At 46.2% G+C, this 22,615-nt stretch overlaps 1 protein-coding gene across 3 annotated transcripts in view; it reads right to left on the bottom strand.

Annotated features, from left to right (window-relative positions):
* Nucleotides 1–22,615, bottom strand: part of LOC135033722 (CUB and sushi domain-containing protein 2-like) — a 1,450,369-nt gene that overhangs the window by 364,746 nt on the left and 1,063,008 nt on the right. For 2 of the 3 annotated variants that reach the window (XM_063954204.1, XM_063954205.1), the window contains exon 13: nt 17,554–17,736. The exons of the other annotated variant lie outside the window; for it this stretch is intronic. In XM_063954204.1, coding sequence (XP_063810274.1) covers nt 17,554–17,736 — 183 coding nt within the window. The remainder of the gene's footprint in view (nt 1–17,553; nt 17,737–22,615) is intronic. 3 annotated transcript variants of the gene reach the window in all.

The following is a 22,615-nucleotide window of genomic DNA, read 5'->3' as shown; positions in this document are numbered from 1 at the left end:
TGGAAGCACTCATCCTCTCGCTAGAAAACTGCAGTGCCACTCCTAGATGGGCCTGGTGTTTGTCGGCCACTTGGGTCGCTTAGCTTAGTCACACAGCTACCTCATTGCGCCTCTTTTTTTCTTTGCTTCATGTGCTATTTGCGGACTATTTTTTTGAAGTGCCATCCTGCCTGACACTGCAGTGCCACTCCTAGATGGGCCAGGTGTTTGTGTCGGCCACTTGGGTCGCTAGTCACACAGCTACCTCATTGCTCCTCTTTTTTTCTTTGCATCATGTGCTGTTTGGGGACTATTTTTTTGAAGTGCCATCCTGTCTGACACTGCAGTGCCACTCCTAGATGGGCCAGGTGTTTGTGTCGGCCACTTGTGTCGCTTAGCTTAGTCACACAGCTACCTCATTGCGCCTCTTTTTTTCTTTGCATCATGTGCTGTTTGGGGACTATTTTTTTGAAGTGCCATCCTGTCTGACACTGCAGTGCCATTCCTAGATGGGCCAGGTGTTTGTGTCGGCCACTTGGGTCGCTTAGCTTAGTCATCCAGCGACCTCGGAGCAAATTTTAGGACTAAAAATAATATTGTGAGGTGTGAGGTGTTCAGAATAGACTGGAAATGAGTGGAAATTATGGTTATTGAAGTTAATAATACTATGGGATCAAAATGACCCCCAAATTCTATGATTTAAGTGGTTTTTGAGGATTTTTTGTAAAAAAACACCCGAATCCAAAAAACTCCCGAATCCGACAAAAAAATTTCAGGGAGGTTTTGCCAAAACGCGTCCGAATCCAAAACACGGCCGCGGAACCTAATCCAAAACCAAAACACAAAACCCGAAAAATGTCCGGTGCACATCACTACTTTTAATACCTAAAATCATAGAGAAATCTGGATTTGGATTCAGTTGATGAAATCAACAGTACTGTAGTTATACTAGTAAAACGTATTACATTTGTGTTGCAATGATACATCCAAATCACCTATACCTACCACTGTCCTAATTTGAGGACAATATAGGCCCCAACCCAAACCTATGTTCAGACTGCCAAACCCCACCCAGTTATGGCAAGTGATACCTTGTCTAATAACCAACACCTATTGCCAGTATGGGATCTATTACCCAAAATTTTTGGGATTTTAAATTTTCGTGATTTGAGTTTTTAATTGGCTGTGATTTGAATCATACTTTAAGAATAACAGCTACACAACAAAAATGTATCCGGAGTGCCACTACCATTACAACATATACAAACATTTACACAATTAATAGATGGATTACTAAAAATGTTAATATTCTCCTTGTTCTTCCATTTTTGAAGCTCGTGTTAGGTTGATAATTTGTAGCCTGGAAACAAAGACATGCTTCTGTACTGTTTATCAGCTGTGATTTGGACTGGGGCAGGGTTCACTCACCAGAGGCCCAGACTTTGCTGGATATGCAGGCCATGGTTGGGTTTTGGAGAGGGTCTACTTTGTCAAAAAGGTCTCCTCTGTGAGGAAAGGAGCAAACCAACACACATAGTAGGACTAATCCCATTGGGGCCATTCAATACATCCTTGACTGCCATCTTGTGGCACTAGTGCCAAGGGGGGCCCGCCCCTCGCTAGAATGTATATGTCTGGAAACTTGATAGCTCTAAAGCATAATACAGTAGCAACACTTAATTGGTAAAATGTTCTCTTCTTAAAATTATAGGTAAAGAACTACAGTACAGAGACCTCCCAAGAAAACACATATACTTTTTGGATATGCATGACCCATACAATAATACATAAAGATCATTTTTTCACACAAGACTGGAAATTATTCAGTCTGTTCCAGGCAGGCACAATACCATATTATTGAGCATACCTTAGGATACTGGTTCCCAAACTTGTTCCTCAAGGAGCATGAACGGTCCAGGTTTTAAGTATATCCATGCTTGGTCCCAGGTGACTTAATTAGTACCTCAGTCAATATGATTTATCCATCTGTGCTGAACCATGGATATACTTAAAACCTGGACCGTTAGGGATCCTTGTGGAAGAGTTTGCCAACCATTCCCTTCTGATATCAAAATTTGCATTTTGATTTCTTCAGTATTATATTTTTATTGATTGATAGCAAATGAAAGTTCAAAGATGGAAAAAAAAACTTTAATAAATACAAACTTTTTCTATTATTGTTGTCTAGTGACATTTTAAATCATGTGCATGCTAGGAGCAATTACAAATATGTTGTGGGGCCCAGGGTCCTTTGCATGTCCCTGTGTAAATAGGAACCACCTTCTTATCTAATACATGTGTTAATTATAATTAGATTCTTGAATTCCTTGTATTTGTGTGTAATATAGAAACTGTGCTTGACTCATTGCTCTCTGGACACTAACAATACATAATATGTAGCCAAGCCATTACAGAATATCTTATGGAAATACTGACATTCACACATAGGGGCAAGTGGAAGACTGCAACATTTTATATGTTTACATTGGCCCAAAGATCTATATTTGCTCTTAGGGGATATCTCTTCAAGTAAGAATGGAGAACAGCATGACAAATTGCTGGATTGGTCTGTAGAGAAATCAAACTGGCACACAACAGTATGTAGAAGTCCAAGGCTGCATTCTGCATGGAAAGCAGCAGACAATGTGTATGCCACATCTTATAAACTAGGATCTGCTATTGAAAGTCCATCATGTCTATTTGTTGTGTCAGGAGAGTTTGAAGGGCCATTGGGAGCAACAGCTAGAGGCTTCAAGAGCACAGGGAGTCTGAGCTGATTTCTTTGAGAGCCTAATATGCTCTCACTGCAGATATAAGTATAGAGTTTAATGTATTTGTCATGCTTGAATGCTGCAGATCTTACAATGTTAACTTTTTTTTCATAGTGTGTAGGAATGTCCATTCTCAAACTAGTGATGATCTTTAAATCCTCTATCCCCATATGCAACTGTAATAATGGGTGTCGTACGGTATGCCGGCGCTCGGTCTCCCGGCGACCAGCATACCGGCGCCGGGAGCCCGACCGCCGGCATACCAACAGCGTGGCGAGCGCAAAGGAGCCCCTTGCGGGCTCGCTGCGCTCGCCACGCTGCGCGCCACACTATTTTATTCTCCCTCCAGGGGGGTCGTGAACCCCCACGAGGGAGAATAGTTGTCGGTATGCCGGGTGTCGGGATTCCGGCGCCGGTATACTGTGCGCCGGTATCCCGACATTCGGCATACAGAAGACCACCCGTAATAATACCTGCCTATTCAGAGGTGTAAGTTTATGCTAGGCGCCCGGTGGCAAAATAGATAGTGGTGCCCCCCCTCCCCCCCACCTCCAGTGTTTACAGTTTGCACATGTGTCACATCCGTCAGCATAGTGCAGTAGCTCAGCTGAGGGGACAAAAGAGGAAGTAATATGATTACAATATGTGGAGGCAGGGGCAGTGTATATAGTATTATTATAATACACCCCACACACACACACACACACACACACACACACACACACACACACACGCACATGCACACACACGCATACAGGCATACACACATACAATTATTGCTTGCCCTTCACCCAACTACATTTCACACTACTATGCTCTTCTTCTACCTTCCACACCCCACACTGTGCTCTCCTTCTTTCTCCACATCCCACATTGTGCTCTCCTTTTCCCGTTGTGCTCCCCTGTTCCCCAATACTTTATGCTTCACTGCTCCCCTTTCTTTCCAACTTGCCTTCCTATACTCCCCTTCCCCCATTCCACATGTCTTACTCTACTCCCCTTCCCCCATCCAACATGCCTCACTATACTCCCCTTCTCCCATCCCACATGCCTCACTATACTCCCCTTCCCCCACCCACATGCCTCACTATACTCCCCTCCCCCCATCCCACATGCCTCACTATACTCCGCTTCCCCCATCCCACATGCCTCACTATACTCCCCTTCTCCAATCCCACATGCCTCACTATACTTCCCTTCTCCCATCCCACATGCCTCACTATTCATCCCTTCCCCCACCCCATATGCCTCACTATACTCCCCTTACCCATTCCACATGCCTCACTATACTCCCCTTCCACCATGCCTCACTATACTCCTTCTCCCATCCCACATGCCTTGCTATACTCCCCTTCTCCCATCACACATGTCTCACTATACTCCCCTCCCCCATCCCACATGCCTCACTATACTCCGCTTCCCCATCCCACATGCCTCACAATACTCCGCTTCTCCCATCCCACATGCCTCACTATACTCCCCTTCTCCCGTCACACATGCCTCACTATACTCCCCTTCTCCCATCCCATATGCCTCATTGTACTCCCCTTCTCCCATCACACATGCCTCACTATACTCCCCTCCCCCACCCCACATGCCTCACTATACTCCCCTTCCCCCACCCACATGCCTCACTATACTCCCTTCCCCCCATCTCACATGCCGCACTATACTCCGCTTCCTCCATCCCACATGCCTCACTATACTCCCCTTCTCCCATCCCACATGCCTCACTATGCTTCCCTTCTCCCATCCCACATGCCTCACTATACATCCCTTCCCCCACCCCATATGCCTCACTATACTCCCCTTACCCATTCCACATGCCTCACTATACTCCCCTTCCCCCATGCCTCACTATACTCCTTCTCCCATCCCACATGCCTCGCTATACTCCCCTTCTCCCATCACACATGCCTCACTATACTCCCCTTCCCCCACCCACATGCCTCACTATACTCCCCTCCCCCCATCCCACATGCCTCACTATACTCCGCTTCCCCCATCCCACATGCCTCACTATACTCCCCTTCTTCCATCCCACATGCCTCACTATACTTCCCTTCTCCCATCCCACATGCCTCACTATTCATCCCTTCCCCCACCCCATATGCCTCACTATACTCCCCTTACCCATTCCACATGCCTCACTATACTTCCCTTCCCCCATGCCTCACTATACTCCTTCTCCCATCCCACATGCCTCGCTATACTCCCCTTCTCCCATCACACATGTCTCACTATTCTCCCCTCCCCCATCCCACATGCCTCACTATACTCCGCTTCCCCATCCCACATGCCTCACAATACTCCGCTTCTCCCATCCCACATGCCTCACTATACTCCCCTTCTCCCGTCACACATGCCTCACTATACTCCCCTTCTCCCATCCCATATGCCTCCTTGTACTGCCCTTCTCCCATCACACATGCCTCACTATACTCCCCTCCCCCACCCACATGCATCACTATACTCCCCTCCCCCCATCCCACATGCCTCACTATACTCCCCTCCCCCCATCCCACATGCCTCACTATACTCCCCTTCTCCCATCCCACATGCCTCACTATACTCCCCTTCTACCATCACACATGCCTCACTATACTTCCCTTCTCCCATCCCACATGCCTCACTATTCATCCCTTCCCCCACCCCATATGCCTCATTATACTCCCCTTACCCATTCCACATGCCTCACTATACTCCCCTTCCCCCATGCCTCACTATACTCCTTCTCCCATCCCACATGCCTCGCTATACTCCCCTTCTTCCATCACACATGTCTCACTATACTCCCCTCCCCCATCCCACATGCCTCACTATACTCCGCTTCCCCATCCCACATGCCTCACAATACTCCGCTTCTCCCATCCCACATGCCTCACTATACTCCCCTTCTCCCGTCACACATGCCTCACTATACTCCCCTTCTCCCATCCCATATGCCTCATTGTACTCCCCTTCTCCCATCACACATGCCTCACTATACTCCTTTCCCCCACCCCACATGCCTCACTATACTCCCCTTCCCCCACCCACATGCCTAACTATACTCCCCTCCCCCCATCCCACATGCCTCACTATACTCCCTTCCCCCCATCCCACATGCCTCACTATACTCCCCTTCTCCCATCCCACATGCCTCACTATGCTTCCCTTCTCCCATCCCACATGCCTCACTATACATCCCTTCCCCCACCCCATATGCCTCACTATACTCCCCTTCTCCCATCCCACATGCCTCACTATGCTTCCTTTCTCCCATCCCACATGCCTCACTATACATCCCTTCCCCCACCCCATATGCCTCACTATACTCCCCTTACCCATTCCACATGCCTCACTATACTCCCCTTCCCCCATGCCTCACTATACTCCTTCTCCCATCCCACATGCCTCGCTATACTCCCCTTCTCCCATCACACATGTCTCACTATACTCCCCTCCCCCATCCCACATGCCTCACTATACTCTGCTTCCCCATCCCACATGCCTCACTATACTCCGCTTCTCCCATCCCACATGCCTCACTATACTCCCCTTCTCCCGTCACACATGCCTCACTATACTCCCCTTCTCCCATCCCATATGCCTCATTGTACTCTCCTTCTCCCATCACACATGCCTCACTATACTCCCCTCCCCCACTCCACATGCCTCACTATTCTCTCCTTCCATCGACCCACATGCCTCACTATACTACCCTTCCCCATCCTACATGCCTCACTATACTCCCCTTCCCCATCCCACATGCCTCACTATACTCCCCTTCTCCCATCCCATATGCCTCACAGTACTCCTCTTCTCCCATCACACCTGCCTCACTATACTCCCCTTCTCCCACCCCACATGCCTCACTAACTCCCCTTTCCCATCCTACATGCCTCACTATACTCCCCTTCCCCACCCCACATGCCTCACTATAGTCCCCTTCTCCCATCCTATATGCCTCACAGTACTCCTCCCATCACACATGTCTCACCGTACTCCCCATCTCCCACCCCACATGCCTCACTATACTCACCTTTCCCATCCTACATGCCTCACTATACTCCCCTTCCCCACCCCACATGCCTCACTATAGTCCCCTTCTCCCATCCTATATGCTTCACAGTACTCCTCCCATCACACATGTCTCACTGTACTCCCCTTCTCCCACCCCACATGCCTCACTATACTCACCTTTCCCATCCTACATGCCTCACTATACTCCCCTTCCCCCATGCCTCACTATACTCCTTCTCCCATCCCACATGCCTCGCTATACTCCCCTTCTCCCATCACACATGTCTCACTATACTCCCCTCCCCCATCCCACATGCCTCACTATACTCTGCTTCCCCATCCCACATGCCTCACTATACTCCGCTTCTCCCATCCCACATGCCTCACTATACTCCCCTTCTCCCGTCACACATGCCTCACTATACTCCCCTTCTCCCATCCCATATGCCTCATTGTACTCTCCTTCTCCCATCACACATGCCTCACTATACTCCCCTCCCCCACTCCACATGCCTCACTATTCTCTCCTTCCATCGACCCACATGCCTCACTATACTACCCTTCCCCATCCTACATGCCTCACTATACTCCCCTTCCCCATCCCACATGCCTCACTATACTCCCCTTCTCCCATCCCATATGCCTCACAGTACTCCTCTTCTCCCATCACACCTGCCTCACTATACTCCCCTTCTCCCACCCCACATGCCTCACTATACTCCGCTTTCCCATCCTACATGCCTCACTATACTCCCCTTCCCCACCCCACATGCCTCACTATAGTCCCCTTCTCCCATCCTATATGCCTCACAGTACTCCTCCCATCACACATGTCTCACGGTACTCCCCATCTCCCACCCCACATGCCTCACTATACTCACCTTTCCCATCCTACATGCCTCACTATACTCCCCTTCCCCACCCCACATGCCTCACTATAGTCCCCTTCTCCCATCCTATATGCCTCACAGTACTCCTCCCATCACACATGTCTCACTGTACTCCCCTTCTCCCACCCCACATGCCTCACTATACTCACCTTTCCCATCCTACATGCCTCACTATACTCCCCTTCCCCACCCCACATGCCTCACTATACTCCCCTTCTCTCATCCTACATGCCTCACTATACTCCCCTTCCCCACCCCACATGCCTCACTATACTCCCCTTCTCTCATCCCATATGCCTCACTGTACTCCCCTTCTCCCATCACACATGCCTCACTATACTCCCATTCCCCCACCCCACATGCCTTACTATACTCTCCTTCCCCCATCCCACATGCCTCACTATACTCCCCTTCCCCCATACCCCATGCCTCACTATACTCCCCTTCTCCCATCCCACATGCCTCACTATACTCCCCTTCTCCTATCACATATGCCTCACTATACTCCCCATCCCCAACACCACATGCCTCACTATACTCCCCTTCCCCCATCCCACATGCCTCACTATACTCCCCTTCCTCCACCCCACATGCCTCACCATACTCTCCTTCCCCCATCCCATGTGCCTCACTATACTCCCCTTCCCCCATACCCCATGCCTCACTATACTCCCCTTCTCCCATTCCACATGTCTCTCTATACTCCCCTTCTCCCATCCCACATGCCTCGCTATACTCCCCTTCCCCCATCCCACATGCCTCACTATACTCCCCTTCCTCCACCCAACATGCCTCACTATACTCTCCTTCCCCCATCCCATGTGCCTCACTATGCTTCCCTTCCCCCATACCACATTCCTCACTATACTACCCTTCCCCATCCCACGCTATACTCGCCTTTCCCCATCCCACATGTCTCGCTATACTCCCCTTCTCCCATCCCACATGCCTCGCTATACTCCCCTTCTCCCAACACACATGCCTCACTATACTCCCCTTCCCCCACCCCACATGCCTCACTATGGCCCTCATTCCGAGTTGTTCGCTCGCAAGCTGCTTTTAGCAGCATTGCACACGCTAAGCCGCCGCCTACTGGGAGTGAATGTTAGCTTAGCAAAATTGCGAACGAAAGATTCTCTAAATTGCGATTAGAAATTTCTAAGCAGTTTCTGAGTAGCTCGAGACTTACTCTGCCACTGCGATCAGTTCAGTCAGTTTCGTTCCTGGTTTGACATCACAAACACACCCAGCGTTCGCCCAGACACTCCCCCGTTTCTCCAGCCACTCCCGCGTTTTTCCCAGAAACGGCAGCGTTTTTTCACACACTCCCATAAAACGCCAGTTTCTGCCCAGAAACACCCACTTCCTGTCAATCACATTACGATCACCAGAACGAAGAAAAAACCTTGTAATGCCGTGAGTGAAACACCAAACTTCTTAGCAAATTTACTTGGCACAGTCGCAGTGCGAACATTGCGCATGCGCAATTAGCGGAAAATCGCTGCGATGCGAAGAAAATTACCGAGCGAACAACTCGGAATGAGGGCCTATACTCCCCTCCCCCAACCCCACATGCCTCACTATACTCCCCTTCCCCCACCGCACATGCCTTACAATACTCTCCTTCCCCCATCCCACATGACTCACTATACTCCCCTTCCCCCACCCCACATGCCTCACTATACTCCCCTTCCCCCATCCTACATGCCCCACATGCCTCACTTAGTGCTCCCCTTCTTCTCTCCTCCTGACCCCTCATCTGATAGACTCCCCCATCCTGGAGTGACTTTAACTTACCACTGCAGGCAGAGGTGTACCTAGGTGCCAGGGTGCCCGAAGCAAGGGTATGTTTTGGCACCCCCCCCTTGCCTGTACTGAATTGGGGGCCTTGCCAACATGTAGTGGCGTGTTACATTTGAAGGGAAAAAATATTTAGACATCCTAAATTGGTGACAGGGCCAGTTCTAGACCTTGTAGAGCTCAGTGCGAAAGTTTTCCTTGGGTGCCCCATGTTTAAAATCTAGATAGTGTGCAAAAAAGACGCGCAACAAAAAAAAATATATAAGGGCGTGGCTTCATGGGATTGGGCGTGGCCACATAATAGTACCAATTCACATTACACCACACAGTAGTACCCCTTATACATGTTATGCCACACAGTAGAGCCGCTTATACAAGTTACGACACAGTAGAGACGTTTATACACATTACGCCACACAGTAGAGCTGCTTATACATGTTATGCCACACAGTAGAGCTTCTGATACACGTTACAACACAACAGAGCCGCTTATACATGTAATGCCACAGTACAGCCGCTTATAAGAGTTACGCCACAATAGGGACACTTATACACGTTACGCCAGAGTAGGGCTACTTATAAACATTATGCCACAGTAGAGCCCCTTACACATAACGTAACACCATGGTAGAGCCTCTTATACATGTTATGCCATGGTACAGCTCCTTATACACGTTACACCACTGTAGAGCCACTATGGAAGTAGCTGTATTCAACTATTTGCTTGTTTAATTAAAATAAATTAAAAACATTATGTATGCTCAAACTGACCTGACCTCACAACCCCTCAATCCCTTAATGAAAATAATGCCCCAAATGACCTCCCACAGACCTGATAATTCTCCAATCTCTCAGTGAAAATAATGCCCCAAAACTGCCATCTTCCCCTCCGGTTTGATAATCTCCCATTGCCTCAATGAAAATAATACCCTAGAACTTCCATCCCAGACCTGATAATCCCACTATGCCTTAATTAAAATGATGTTCCAGAATTGCCTGAGGGGCAGTGAAAGGTCCTGCAGCTGCCTGATAGGCAGAGTAAGGTGCTACAGCAGCAGCTGTAGCAGAGAGAAGTGCTGCAGCATCAGTGTAGAGAGAGGTGCTGCAGCAGCTAGGGCAGAGAGAGGTGCTGCAGCATCCAAGGTAGAGACATGTACTGCAGCTTCCAGGAAAGAGAGAGCTGTTGCAAAAGTCTGGGGCAGAGAGAGATAATGCAGCAACTGGGGCAGAAAGGTTCTGCAGTAGCTGGGCTAGACAGAGAGAGGTGCTGCAGCAGTGGAGGCAGAGAGTGGTGTTGCTGGACAGAATTAACCATGCTGCACAGCCACAAGCACAGTGAGCCATATAAAGAGGACGAGCAATACTCCAGCATGTGCCGGCTTCCAATATCTCCTATGTACTGTTCAGATGAGCAGAAGTAAGTGAATAGTTCCTGGCAGAGTGGCAGCCACGCAGCTAATTAAATCTGCCCCTATAACTCCACTGGTCACTGCATACAGGATACTGTAACTACACTGGTCACTGAATACAGTATACTGTAACTACACTGGTCACTGCATAGTCTGTGCAAGCTCAGTTATCTTTCTGCGGAAGGCAGTTATATTTACAGTGTGTGGGAGAGGAGCCTCTGCACAGAGGGAGGGCTGAACAGGAGCCCCGATACATTAACACGCCCTTGGGAAGATGCATATTGCTATGTGAGGTGGGGTGTGTATATATACATACACACATAGAGCCTGACTTAGAATCACACAGAAAGCAGCTGTATCTGAAAATCTTTGCACTGTGCACACATCAAAAATGCACATCTGTGGATCTGAGTACTATTCACACTCAGCTGTATCTACATATGTGGCTAAATGGGTGTACCTGAGTGGTAACAGGGTATTGGCACATAAGATAAATGAGCCGTAGGCATGAAGACTGAATTGTGGGATGTTCAGAGGTGAGCCTACACCAGAGATGCATCTGACTTCAGAGTTCAGACCGATCTCTTGCACCAAGGATAGGGCTGATGCAAATGCGTGCTTATAGTGATGACAAATGCGCTGGGGCAAACAAGTATCTCCCTTAATAAATAAATAGGACCCATAATATTGCAGGATGGGAAGAAATTTGAATACTGTGTTATTGGGTGAGGGTCACATTTGAAATGTGTTTTTCGAGAGTTATCGTATCATTATGATACATTCGCAGAATTGCCAGCAGAAATATCTGAGCATAGATTAGAGACTTGAGAGGTTGGTTCTCTTACCTCTCTGTCTGCCTGTTATTATCTTGTTTCATTTTATTACTGTTTTGTTGCCCAATATAAAGCACAACGGAATAGGCTGGAGCTACAAAAATAAATGTTAATAAGTAAACACCACACAGAGAACTCACCCAGGCACTGAATTACATACCTCCCAACTGTCCCGATTTTTGCGGGACAGTTCCGTTTTTTTGGGGACTCAGTGTCCCGCGGTAGGAGGGGGGACAATTTTTGGCTCCTGTCACTGCTGCTTAGCAGAGCAGCGGACAATAGACACTGTGCGCATGCTCACAGCATCTATTCAGACAAAGGGAGAGAGGGCATGCCAGCAGCTCACAGAGTGCTGGGCATGCTTCCCCAGGACGAGAGTGCGCAGGTGTCTTTCTCCCAGGGTTTCAAATTTTGGGAGGTATGGAATTACAGTATATTGTAATCCCCTTGCCATATCACTATATGGGGTCTATTTACTAAGCCTTGGATGGAGATAAGGTTGCTGGAGATAAAGTACCAGCCAAACAGCGCCTGTCATTTTTCAAACACAGCCTGTGGCATGGCAGTTAGGAACCGATTGGCTGGTACTTTATCTCCAGCGACTTTATCTCCATCCAAGGCTTAGTAAATAGACCCCCAAGTCTCTTATGCGTTTGAATACTCTTGAGATTACATTTAGCATAACTCCCAGCAATCCCAATATTGGTGGGACAATTCCATTTTTGGGCACTGTCCTGCCGTCCCACCCGCGGGTCACTGTGTCTTGCAGTTGGGGGGAAGGTTGGGAGGCCCCCTCTCAACTACTGCTCTGCTTAGCAGAGCAAGCAGAGAATATACTGTACAGTATGTTGTGCACATACGCATGGCATCTATTCACTGGAGAGAGGGACTAGAGGCATTTTCAACAGTTTCCGGGGCGTCTAGAGTTCCCCTAGACCACTAGTGTGACAAAAATGGAGGCTGTGGCTCACTGGCACACAGTACATGTGAGACAATGCCCCTAGCAATGCCCCCTTTTCTGTGCAAATATCCCAGTACATACTGCAAGAATGTTGGGAGATATGCTTTAAGCATAAGCTCCTTACAGTGGGATACACATACATTGGAAGCATATAGGAGTTTATAAAATATATAGTAGACATGTTCTATCTTGTCAAACAGCTTAGACTTAATAATCCACTTAACTGACGATTTTTCCCTTCAAAAACGTTAACAACATTGTTTTTTTAAAATGTATTTTATTTAATAAAGATGAAAAAGTATTTTTTTTAAATATTTAAACATTATATAATGCACATCTGCAGAACGGATCTCCTCGTCAAAAACGGGGGGACGGGGTGGGACGGCGCAGTTGCATGAAATCTGACCATGCCAGTTAAGTGGTTTTAAACAGCAAAAATAAAAGAAAAGCTCAGACAGACACACTGTTTAACCTCCGAGATATCCATGAATAATTACAGATAATTTGAAAGTCTCCCGGCAACCCTTCTCATTAGCTCAGTTGAATCTCTGTAATTATCACCAGACAGTCTATACATACATATATATTATAAGTGATCCATCTCTTTTTGTTATCATGAGCACAAGGCACTTAACCCAAACACAGAGATTAGTGGGTGCTGTATTATATCGCAGAAATGGGCTGTCTTTGTCATAAGCATTATCTAATTTCTGTTAGTCTCAATCTACTGCAAAGCTCGGTCGTTATCCGTTCATTTAGAACCAATGCCAGCAGGCTCTTATTATGATCCAAGCTGACGCAACAAAATAAATTTGCCAATGTTGACCAAATAGCTCTACATCACTGATGTCCACATGGCTTCTGCATTATGTTTGCTTTGTAACTCAAATGTTTTTAACTGGAACTATTTTAAAGTTAGGTACAGTAGCTTCTTTTTACAATAGACAATGTCTGTGCATGAAGTTTACCTGTCATAAACTCACGGTGAAGGGACATTACAATGCACATAGTGACTGGCTGAACATTTGCCTCCGCTTTATGTAGGCAATAGATGGCCTTTAAGGTAATAAACCTTAATACATAAACAAATGGTGCTTTTAAAAGTGTTTTAACTTGATGACATGTTTGGTTTATAACTATAACTGACACATGCTTGTGCTAGATACTATATCAAAATTGTTGGTAATACAACATTTGAATAGTGTGTAACTCTCTGTAAAGCGCTGCGGAATATGTGTGCGCTATATAAAATAACTGGTAATAAATAAGTAAATAATAATAAGGGGCATATGTATTAAATATTGCAGTTTTCCCCTGTAATACAAACTTCCTTATTGCCACATATTGACTCAACAATTTTTTTTTTGTCGGGTGGGAGGGGGGAGGGGAATATGTATGAATCTGTAATCATTGAAACACGGGCTTACGCAATCACTTTACCTTCTGGGTTTAGACCCAGCCACAAAACTGCTCATGCACAGGCTTCTTGATACACAATGTCCATCTACAGCTCACCGCAGTATGAGCGCAAAATCTTTCTCTGGCTGGGCTTCCCCATATGGGACAGTGGACCCTTTATATCTTGCTACATATTGGCGATAATTATTTCCTTATGCCAGAGGAAACAGCCATTTCCGCATTCGCTTGATAAATATGCCCCTGCCTTCAATGCAGGTTTATATTAGATTATTTTTTTTAAAAGCCAGTAAACACATGAATCCAGGTATGGAGAGGAAATATATTGGTTCCAATGACACCATATTCACATCTACTTGCACTGCAGCTGTGATAGGGAAAATAGCAATATTGTGTTGCCTGAAGCACACCTATCCCTTTCCATTAGATCATACCCATTTTCTTATGAGGCTTATCAAAAATGTAGAAGATTATCAGGAGAGATCTATAATTAGTTGAATGGACTATGGGAAAAAAACAATGGCATCTCTAGTGAATGGTGTACTCTGCAGGAAGAATTACTACCCATTCATAGAAAGTAAATGAGGCCTTATAAAATAATATTTTTAGACAGTAATCTGCTACTAATTTACCTTAGGAAATAGTAAAAAGAAAGAAAATACCCCCCCCCCCCCCCCCCAAACATCGGGCTACAGTCCCTTTAATATCAATAGATTGGTGAAAGGAGGACAGTTTTTAATTATAGAATTTTGACCTACCATGAACTGTGGTCTATGAAACACGGAGTAACTGGAATTTAGAAACTCTACACTCACCAAGTACACCAGTAACACTCCAAGCTGTAGACCATTGGTCTTCAACCTTCGGCCCTCCAGCTTAGGTGGAACTACACATCCCAGCATGCCCTGCCTCAGTTTTAGCATGCCTTAATAGCAAAACTGTAGAAAAGCATGCTGGGATGTGTAGTTCCACGGCGGCTGTAGGGCAGCAGGTTGAAGACCCATGCTGTAGACTGTATTAAAGACTGGGGACATAATGATTTTGTTTGCCATTGATGGATGTTCATTGAACATGTTGTAACATTGGCAACGGAGGTCCAGAGTCCTGTTACGCACATTGATGATTAAACCATGGCCATCACTACTTCAATCTGGGCGTGTGATGCTGGTTGTACATCATAGTTCTATACTCAATTAGAGCAGCAGCTGACAGCTTCACATGTAAGAAGCAGCCAGCATCTTCTCCTCAATGTTAGCAACCAGATCTCCATGTGAGAGTTCCCCATTCTCTTTGAGACAATGAATAAAATATATATATATATATATATTAAAAAAATACTGGTAGGGATACATTACTGTGTGTCACTCATTCACCCCCAACCAATTGGTGCCCTAGGCAAACTCCTAGGTTCATGCAGGAAAAACTATAAAATAATTCTAATAAACAATTAACATGGAGTGTAAATGAGGTTCTTAGCATGTTTGGCCAAAACTACATGGCCCATCCATCATGTCAAGGTGAACCCCACCAGAAGGGTCCCTAACATCCATAATATTAACACATAGGGCGGTATTCAAAATGATATATCACGCCCAATCTCCTTTCTCAAGTGATCCCCGTTATCACGCATATCGCACCCATAGTAATCAGGTTTAGCTGCATAAAGGGTTAGGGCGCCTCGCTACCCTGGGGGTTGCGACCATGCCTGTCAACAGAAACAGAATATGTGTGAAAGGGAGTAGAAAGAATTGAACACCACCAATTATGTCAATTTATCAAGGACTTACTATAATAGCGCTCATTGTAAATTTATAATATGTAGATACCTGTGCTGATTAAACTCATAGGTTCACCTATTAGTAGTCCTTACCCTAATTGTGGTACTGGCAGCAGTGAGCTCTCTCAAACTGTATAGTGCAGACACTCCAACATGACCCCTTCATTACGGTCACAGGGTCAACAACACTGACAATGTCATCAGTCACTGTGATGAAAACAGTATGCCCACGCTGGGATCCCAACATGGCTGAAATGCTACCTATAGCATATTACCTGTCTGGGTGTTATAACTTTAAACATGCCACTTCCTGGCGCCTGCATACTGAGGTCACCATAGTGACTGGTGCCATTGTCACTGCAGACCTCTGTACCCAACCCACCTCTTCTTCCATGTACAAACTGCTTCTGCTCTTGCACTTCCCACTTAATGTATGATTGCAGTCACCTGTGTTGAATTAATTTATTGATGAGAGTGGTGCTTTTAACACAGGTGACTGTAGTCATAAATCAAGTGGGAAGTCCAGGAGCAGAACATTTTGCATAGGGCCTGGCATGTACCTTCTATAACAGGGTTTCCCAAACTTTGCCATTATAGTCTAGGTTTTAAGGATATCCCTGCTTGAGCACAAGTGTCTTAATTAGTTCCTCAGTCAATTTGATTTAATCATCTAGACTCAAGCGTGGATATTCTTAAAACCTGGACCTGTAATAGTGGTATAGCTATGCATGTTGTGGGTATATGTGGTTAATAAATACACATTTTAGGTCAAGTTATCCTTAAATAAAAAAAGTAGATGCTTCAATATGAATGGAAAATATAGCCACTACTAGTGTTAAATATATCAAAATTAGAACTTATTCCTATATGTAAATTAGATATACAGCAGTGCTCAGTGGTATAAACTATATTAATGAGCATCTTTAATAATATATAATCACTCACTGCTATGATAATGTGCAATGATCATTCCTTTCCCTAGGAATACAGTATCGTTAATACAGAATCCACAGATTGCAGCAAGGACCTACTTACATATAGATAACTAGCTGATGTAATAAGACCCATACCATTAGTGATCTCTCAAGAGAAGCCATTTATAAAGAAAATTCCCTAATATGACTGAATACCTCATGGAACATAATATGGTTCTGAGAGAAAAAGCACAAGACGGAAACATACTGTATATTCATTCAGCCTGATTTTCCACCAGAAAGATTCTTCAGACCATAAATAAACATCTATGAGTCTTATGTTGCATATCTAATAGGTACCTGTAGGAGTTTTACCTCAGGCAACCGATAAGCCATATGTTGCTTAAAAATACTCTTGCGTGTAAAGTAGTTGTCCTAAAAACCATAACCAATGTCGACAGAGTTAATTCAACTAAAAACTCAGTGCAAGGTACATAAAAAAACTGCCTGATTGCTGAAATTCTCTTCCTCTAAATTAAAACATGAATATTTCATGATAAAAAATAAGGTTCTCCTAGAAAGGCAGTAACTCCAGCTGCACCTCTCCCTCGTTGAGCGGCTTAAATTACTGCTGAAAATGGAATATGAATGTTATTAGCATGCGATTAGTATTCTGATTTGCATGGCACTCTGAGTCCTTATTGCCTTTGGGGGTAGAGGATGGTGGGAGGGTAGGTGGGTGCATGGCACCCATTACTGGCTGGCTGGCCTGCTTTTACACACACTCTCCTCACTTACACACACAACTAGGCTTTCTGGCAGACCATTGGCTGTTCTTTTGGCATGTGATTGTCGACTGCCCAACCAACTCAAACGCTGGCTGGCACTGGAATACCAGGATGTCTCCATGTCGGAATCGTGATCCATCTCTCGTTCCAAATGCTGGGATACCTGGGTCACCACAGCTCCCCTGGTCTATCTCTGAAAGACAAAAAAAGAACACAAGCCTATTAAGAGCATGTGCGGACCAGAACCATCATTTTATTTTTTTGGACATGGAAAAATCTTCTCTTATGACGTGTGAGTCTGAGGAAATGGTTTAGTAATCCTCCCAATGCATTTTCTGTTACTAGTGTCTGTCTGGAAGCTGTTTCGTGAATCGACTTTAGTGTTACTCTATGCTGTAGCTTAGCTATCAATAAAATATAAGCTTGTTTTGTAAATCCGATAAAATTGTTACACATTTATACATGCTTTTAAACACGTGATCACATTTATGCATAAGACTGTACAAGAAAAAGATGCACATTGTTATGGTTGGCACACCAATATCTAATGAATGCATTATAACTGAAGCTGGATGATCATTATGAGACACTATATTGTGCTTCACAACAGCTGATGATTAGGAGTTTGTCTATCTATAGTACAGGAGAAGAGCAATAATCAAACATCATCTTGATTGTCTTGTGGTGTCTTTGTTTGCTATCCTATTTACCATTTAAGATTATATTTGGATAAGGATAGCATTTTGCTTTGCCTCAAAAAACCTCCAAAATGTAGAAAGACATTTACAATGCAAATTGTCCATAATAGGGATATTTACCAAATGGTTTTATAGAAAACTGGCTTAAAGTACAAACATTAATAATGGTGTTAAGCAGTGCCGTTTCTTGTGGCGGGCGAGCCGTGCAACCGCACGGGGCGCCCGCCGCGGCACTTCTTCAGCACTAAATCCCCCCTCCCCTCTCTTCCCGAGTGCCCTGCTCGGGGGGCGGGGTTTCGCGGAATGATGCGTTTGCGTCGTGACGTCACGACGCAATCGCATCATTCTGCGAAACCCCGACCCCCGAGCTGGGCGCTCGGGAGGAGGGAGAAGGGGGAGCCAAGCCGGCCAGCGCCGCGCAGACGAGGGAGAGGCGGCTGAAGAGCGAGAAGAACCGCTTCAAATGTAAGTCAGCCCCTCTCCCTCTCTCTCTCTCCCTCCCTCCCCCCTCATCACCACCACCTGCCGTATTGTGTAAATTGGGGACACCTGTCTTCGGAATGTGTAAAATGGGGGCACGTGCCTGCCGCAATGTGTAAAATGGGGACACTTGCCTGCCGGAATGTGTAAAATGGGGGCACGTGCCTGCCGCAATGTGTTAAATGGGAACACTTTCCTGCCGCAATGTGTAAAATGGGGACACTTTCCTGCCGCAATGTGTAAAATGGGGACACTTGCCTGCCGCAATGTGTAAAATGGGGTCGCATGCCTGCTGTAATGTGTAAAATGAGGCCTTTTTTTTAAAATCCTGTGGTGGCCGTGATGATGAGATCAGATGAGGCCACGCCCCTCTTAAAGCCATGCCCATTGTAACGAGGCCACGCCCCCTTGCCGGGAGCATGGTTTTCCTCTTTATATCTATGGGGTTTGGGGGGGGGGGGCATTTTTGCTTATGTGAATATGGGGGGGGGGGCGCATTTTTAAATCTCGCACTGGGAGCCAAATTGGCTAGAAACAGCCCTGGTGTTAAGTTTTATGTAGCCAGTGCTACTTCCCTTTGGTAATCTTCCTACAGACCCTGCTCTACTTAGAACCATGCATTTGCAAAGGAGCTACAGTAAATACTGTTTTTACTCTGCAAGCGGTGAGGCTCATGCCTTAAAGGGCATTGAAGTTGATCATGTACTAGGAGGCTTTTTTTTTGTGCCCAATTTGGACCTTGTTTGCTACAAGCAGGGGCGGGTCCAGAAGAAAATGATAGGGGGGGCACCATGGAAGGGGCAAGTACATTTGCGTGCGGCTTCGGTGCATGTGAGGTGGCGCTTCTTATACAATGCCCACAGTTGTAGCGCTCATAGGGGGTAATTCCAAGTTAATCGCAGCAGAAATTTTGATAGCAGTTGGGCCAAACCATGTGCACTGCAGGGGAGGCAGATTTAACATGTGCAGAGAGAGTTAGATTAGGATGTGGTGTGTTCAATCTGCAATCTAAATTGTAGTGTAAAAATAAAGCAGCCAGTATTTACCCTGCACAGAAACAAACATGTTATATCTGCCCCCCCTGCAGTGCCCATGGTTTTGCCCAACTGCTAACAATACTGCTGCTGCGATCAACTTGGAATTACCCCCATTATGCAATGTCCACTGTACTGGTAGTGCCCCTTATATATACCCCATAGTAGTGGTGCCCCTTATGCAATGCCCGTATTGCCCCCAGTAGTAATGTTACCTGTAGTAATGCCCCCAGTCATTTAGCGCCCTAGTAGTTATGCCCCCAGTGGTAATGCCCCTGCAGTTATGACCCCAGTAGTTTACCCCCGCCCCCTTTAGTTTAGCCTCCCAGTGGTAATGCCCCCAGTAGTTTGCCTGCTTGTAGTTTAGCCACCAGTGTAATGCCCCCCTGTAGTTTGCCCCATTGTAGTTTAGTCCCTGTAGTTATGCCCCCCTTGTAGTTTAGCCCCCAGTAGTTTGGCCCCTGTAGTTATCCCCCAGTAGTTTGGCCCCTGTAGTTATGCCCCCAGTAGTTTGCTGCCCCCCTGTAGTTTAGCCCCCAAGTAGTAATGCCCCTGTAGTTAAGCCGCCAGTAGTAATGCCCCTGTAGTATGCCCCCAGTAGTTAGCCCCTTTGTAGTTGGCCCCCAGTAATAATGTCCCCCAGTAGTATGTCCCCAGTAGTAATGCCCCCTAGGAGTTTGCCCCCAATAGATGACCCCCCAGTAGTAATGCCCCCAGTAGATGCCCCCCAGTAATAATGCCCCCAGTAGTTTGCCCCCAGTAGTAATGCCCCCCAGTAGTAATGCCCCTTGTTGATGCCCCCCAGTAGTAATGTCCCCCCGTAGTTTGCCCCCAGTAGATGCCCCCGCTGCACTAAGGAAGAAAAAATCATCATACTTACCGAGCCCCGTTCCCGCTTCCAGACCGCTGCAGTCCTCCTCTTGGCGTCCGCTCCTCAGTCAGCACTATGAGAGAGACGTCATGACTGACGTCTCTACCATAGTGCACGCCGCACAGTGACAGCGCCGGAAGCCGGAGCTCAGTATTGAGCTCCTGCCTCCTTCTGCCGCTGTGCAGGGAGACGGGCGCCCGTCATCTCCCTGTGCGGCGTTGGCGCCGGGAGGGGACGGGGGATGGAGGCCACAAATGACAGGGGGGGCACGGGCCCGAGTGCCCCCCCCCCCAAGATATTGCGCAGATTTAGGAATACCTCCCAAATATGGTCCAGACTTTTTTTTATTTTGCAATGAAAAAGGCAAGAAAGGAAAATTCTGAGCATATTTTTTAACATACAGTTAGGGCTGATTCAGAGATGTACGCAGCAGCTGTGCTAAAATATGCAAAAGCCGCAGGATGCATCTTGTGTAAATAGATGCACCCACTGTCGGCTCCTGTGATCCACTGCTACGACCAAAGACTAAGCATTCAATCCCTCTGCGTGAACAGCAGACATCTGAGTAACCCTAGTAAACATTTGTTTATATATATTCCAGAATTAGGCCCATAGTTATAAACATTGTAACCTAGAGTTACTGCTGTTATAGTTCTATAACAATATGCAAAATGCAATGCAGACAAGACACTTGTATTTTGAACTGTACAGGGGCCCTCATTTCGAGTTGTTCGCTCGCTAGCTGCTTTTAGCAGCATTGCACACGCTAGGCCGCCGCCCTCTGGGAGTGTATCTTAGCTTAGTAGAATAGCGAACTAAAGATTAGCAGAATTGCTACTAAATAATTCCTTGCAGTTTCTGAGTAGCTCCAGACCTACTCCTAGACTGCGATCACCTCAGTCCATTTAGTTCCTGGTTTGACGTCACAAACACGCCCTGCGTTCGGCCAGCCACACCCCCGTTTCTCCAGTCACTCCTGCGTTTTTACCTGGCACGCCTGCGTTTTTTAGTACACTCCCTGAAAATGGCCAGTTTCCGCCCAGAAACACCCACTTCCTGTCAATCACACTACGATCACTCGAGCGATGAAAAAACGTCGCTCGAGCTTGTGTAAATCTACAAAGTTTTGTGTGAAAGTACTTAGCGCATTTTTGCCATTTTTTTACTTAATCGCTGTACTGCGAAAATCGGCAGCGAGAGAACAACTCGGAATGACCACCAGTATGCAGTACTTTGGAGGTTAATGTGTTCTTACTTATAGAGGACAAGTCCTCCAAATCCCAATACCAAAATTTGTATAAAAAAACATGACAGTAACATGTATTGTTCAGTGTTAGTTTGCAGCTCTGCTAACCAGTTTATGAGCTCTGTGCTGCCTGAGCAGTCACTAAAGTTGGTAAGAAATGCAGCTTTAGCAAATAACATATCACTTGATGTAAATATCTACACTCCTCTATCTACAATAAATAGACCCCGAAATGGCAAAAAACATTTTTTAAAGTTTAAACCAAATGAATTCCTTTCTACCCTAATTTACTTTATTGCATCATATATTGTTCAGTGTTAGGTTGGCAGTTTGCAGCTCTGCTAATCAGTTTATGAGTTTCCAGGCACAGACGGAGAGTTTGTTAACTTAGAGATACACCTCCATCATAAGACGTCACCGGCTACATAAAGCATGATGGATACATTTAGTTAAGTTTAAACAGTCCAATTCAGAGATTCTCAAACGCAGTCCTCAAGGCACCCTAATGGTCCAGGCTTGAAGTATATCCATGCTTGGCCACGGGTGACTAAATCAGTACGGTAATCACTTTGTTTTAGCCATCTGTGCTGACCAATGAATGTCTTCAAAACCTGGACAGTTAGGCTACGGCCATACATAGCGGGCAAGCGGGTCCCGCTGAACGGGACACGCTTGGCCGGGAGGGGGGTTCTGTGTGCACACGGATCCTCTTCTGCGGGATGCCGCAGAACAGGATCCGCCCA

Source organism: Pseudophryne corroboree, chromosome 2, assembly GCF_028390025.1.
Source record: "Pseudophryne corroboree isolate aPseCor3 chromosome 2, aPseCor3.hap2, whole genome shotgun sequence".
NCBI classification, from domain to species: Eukaryota; Metazoa; Chordata; class Amphibia; order Anura; family Myobatrachidae; genus Pseudophryne; species Pseudophryne corroboree.
Note: the sequence above shows the minus strand (reverse complement) of the source record. Positions and strands in the feature narration are given on the sequence as shown.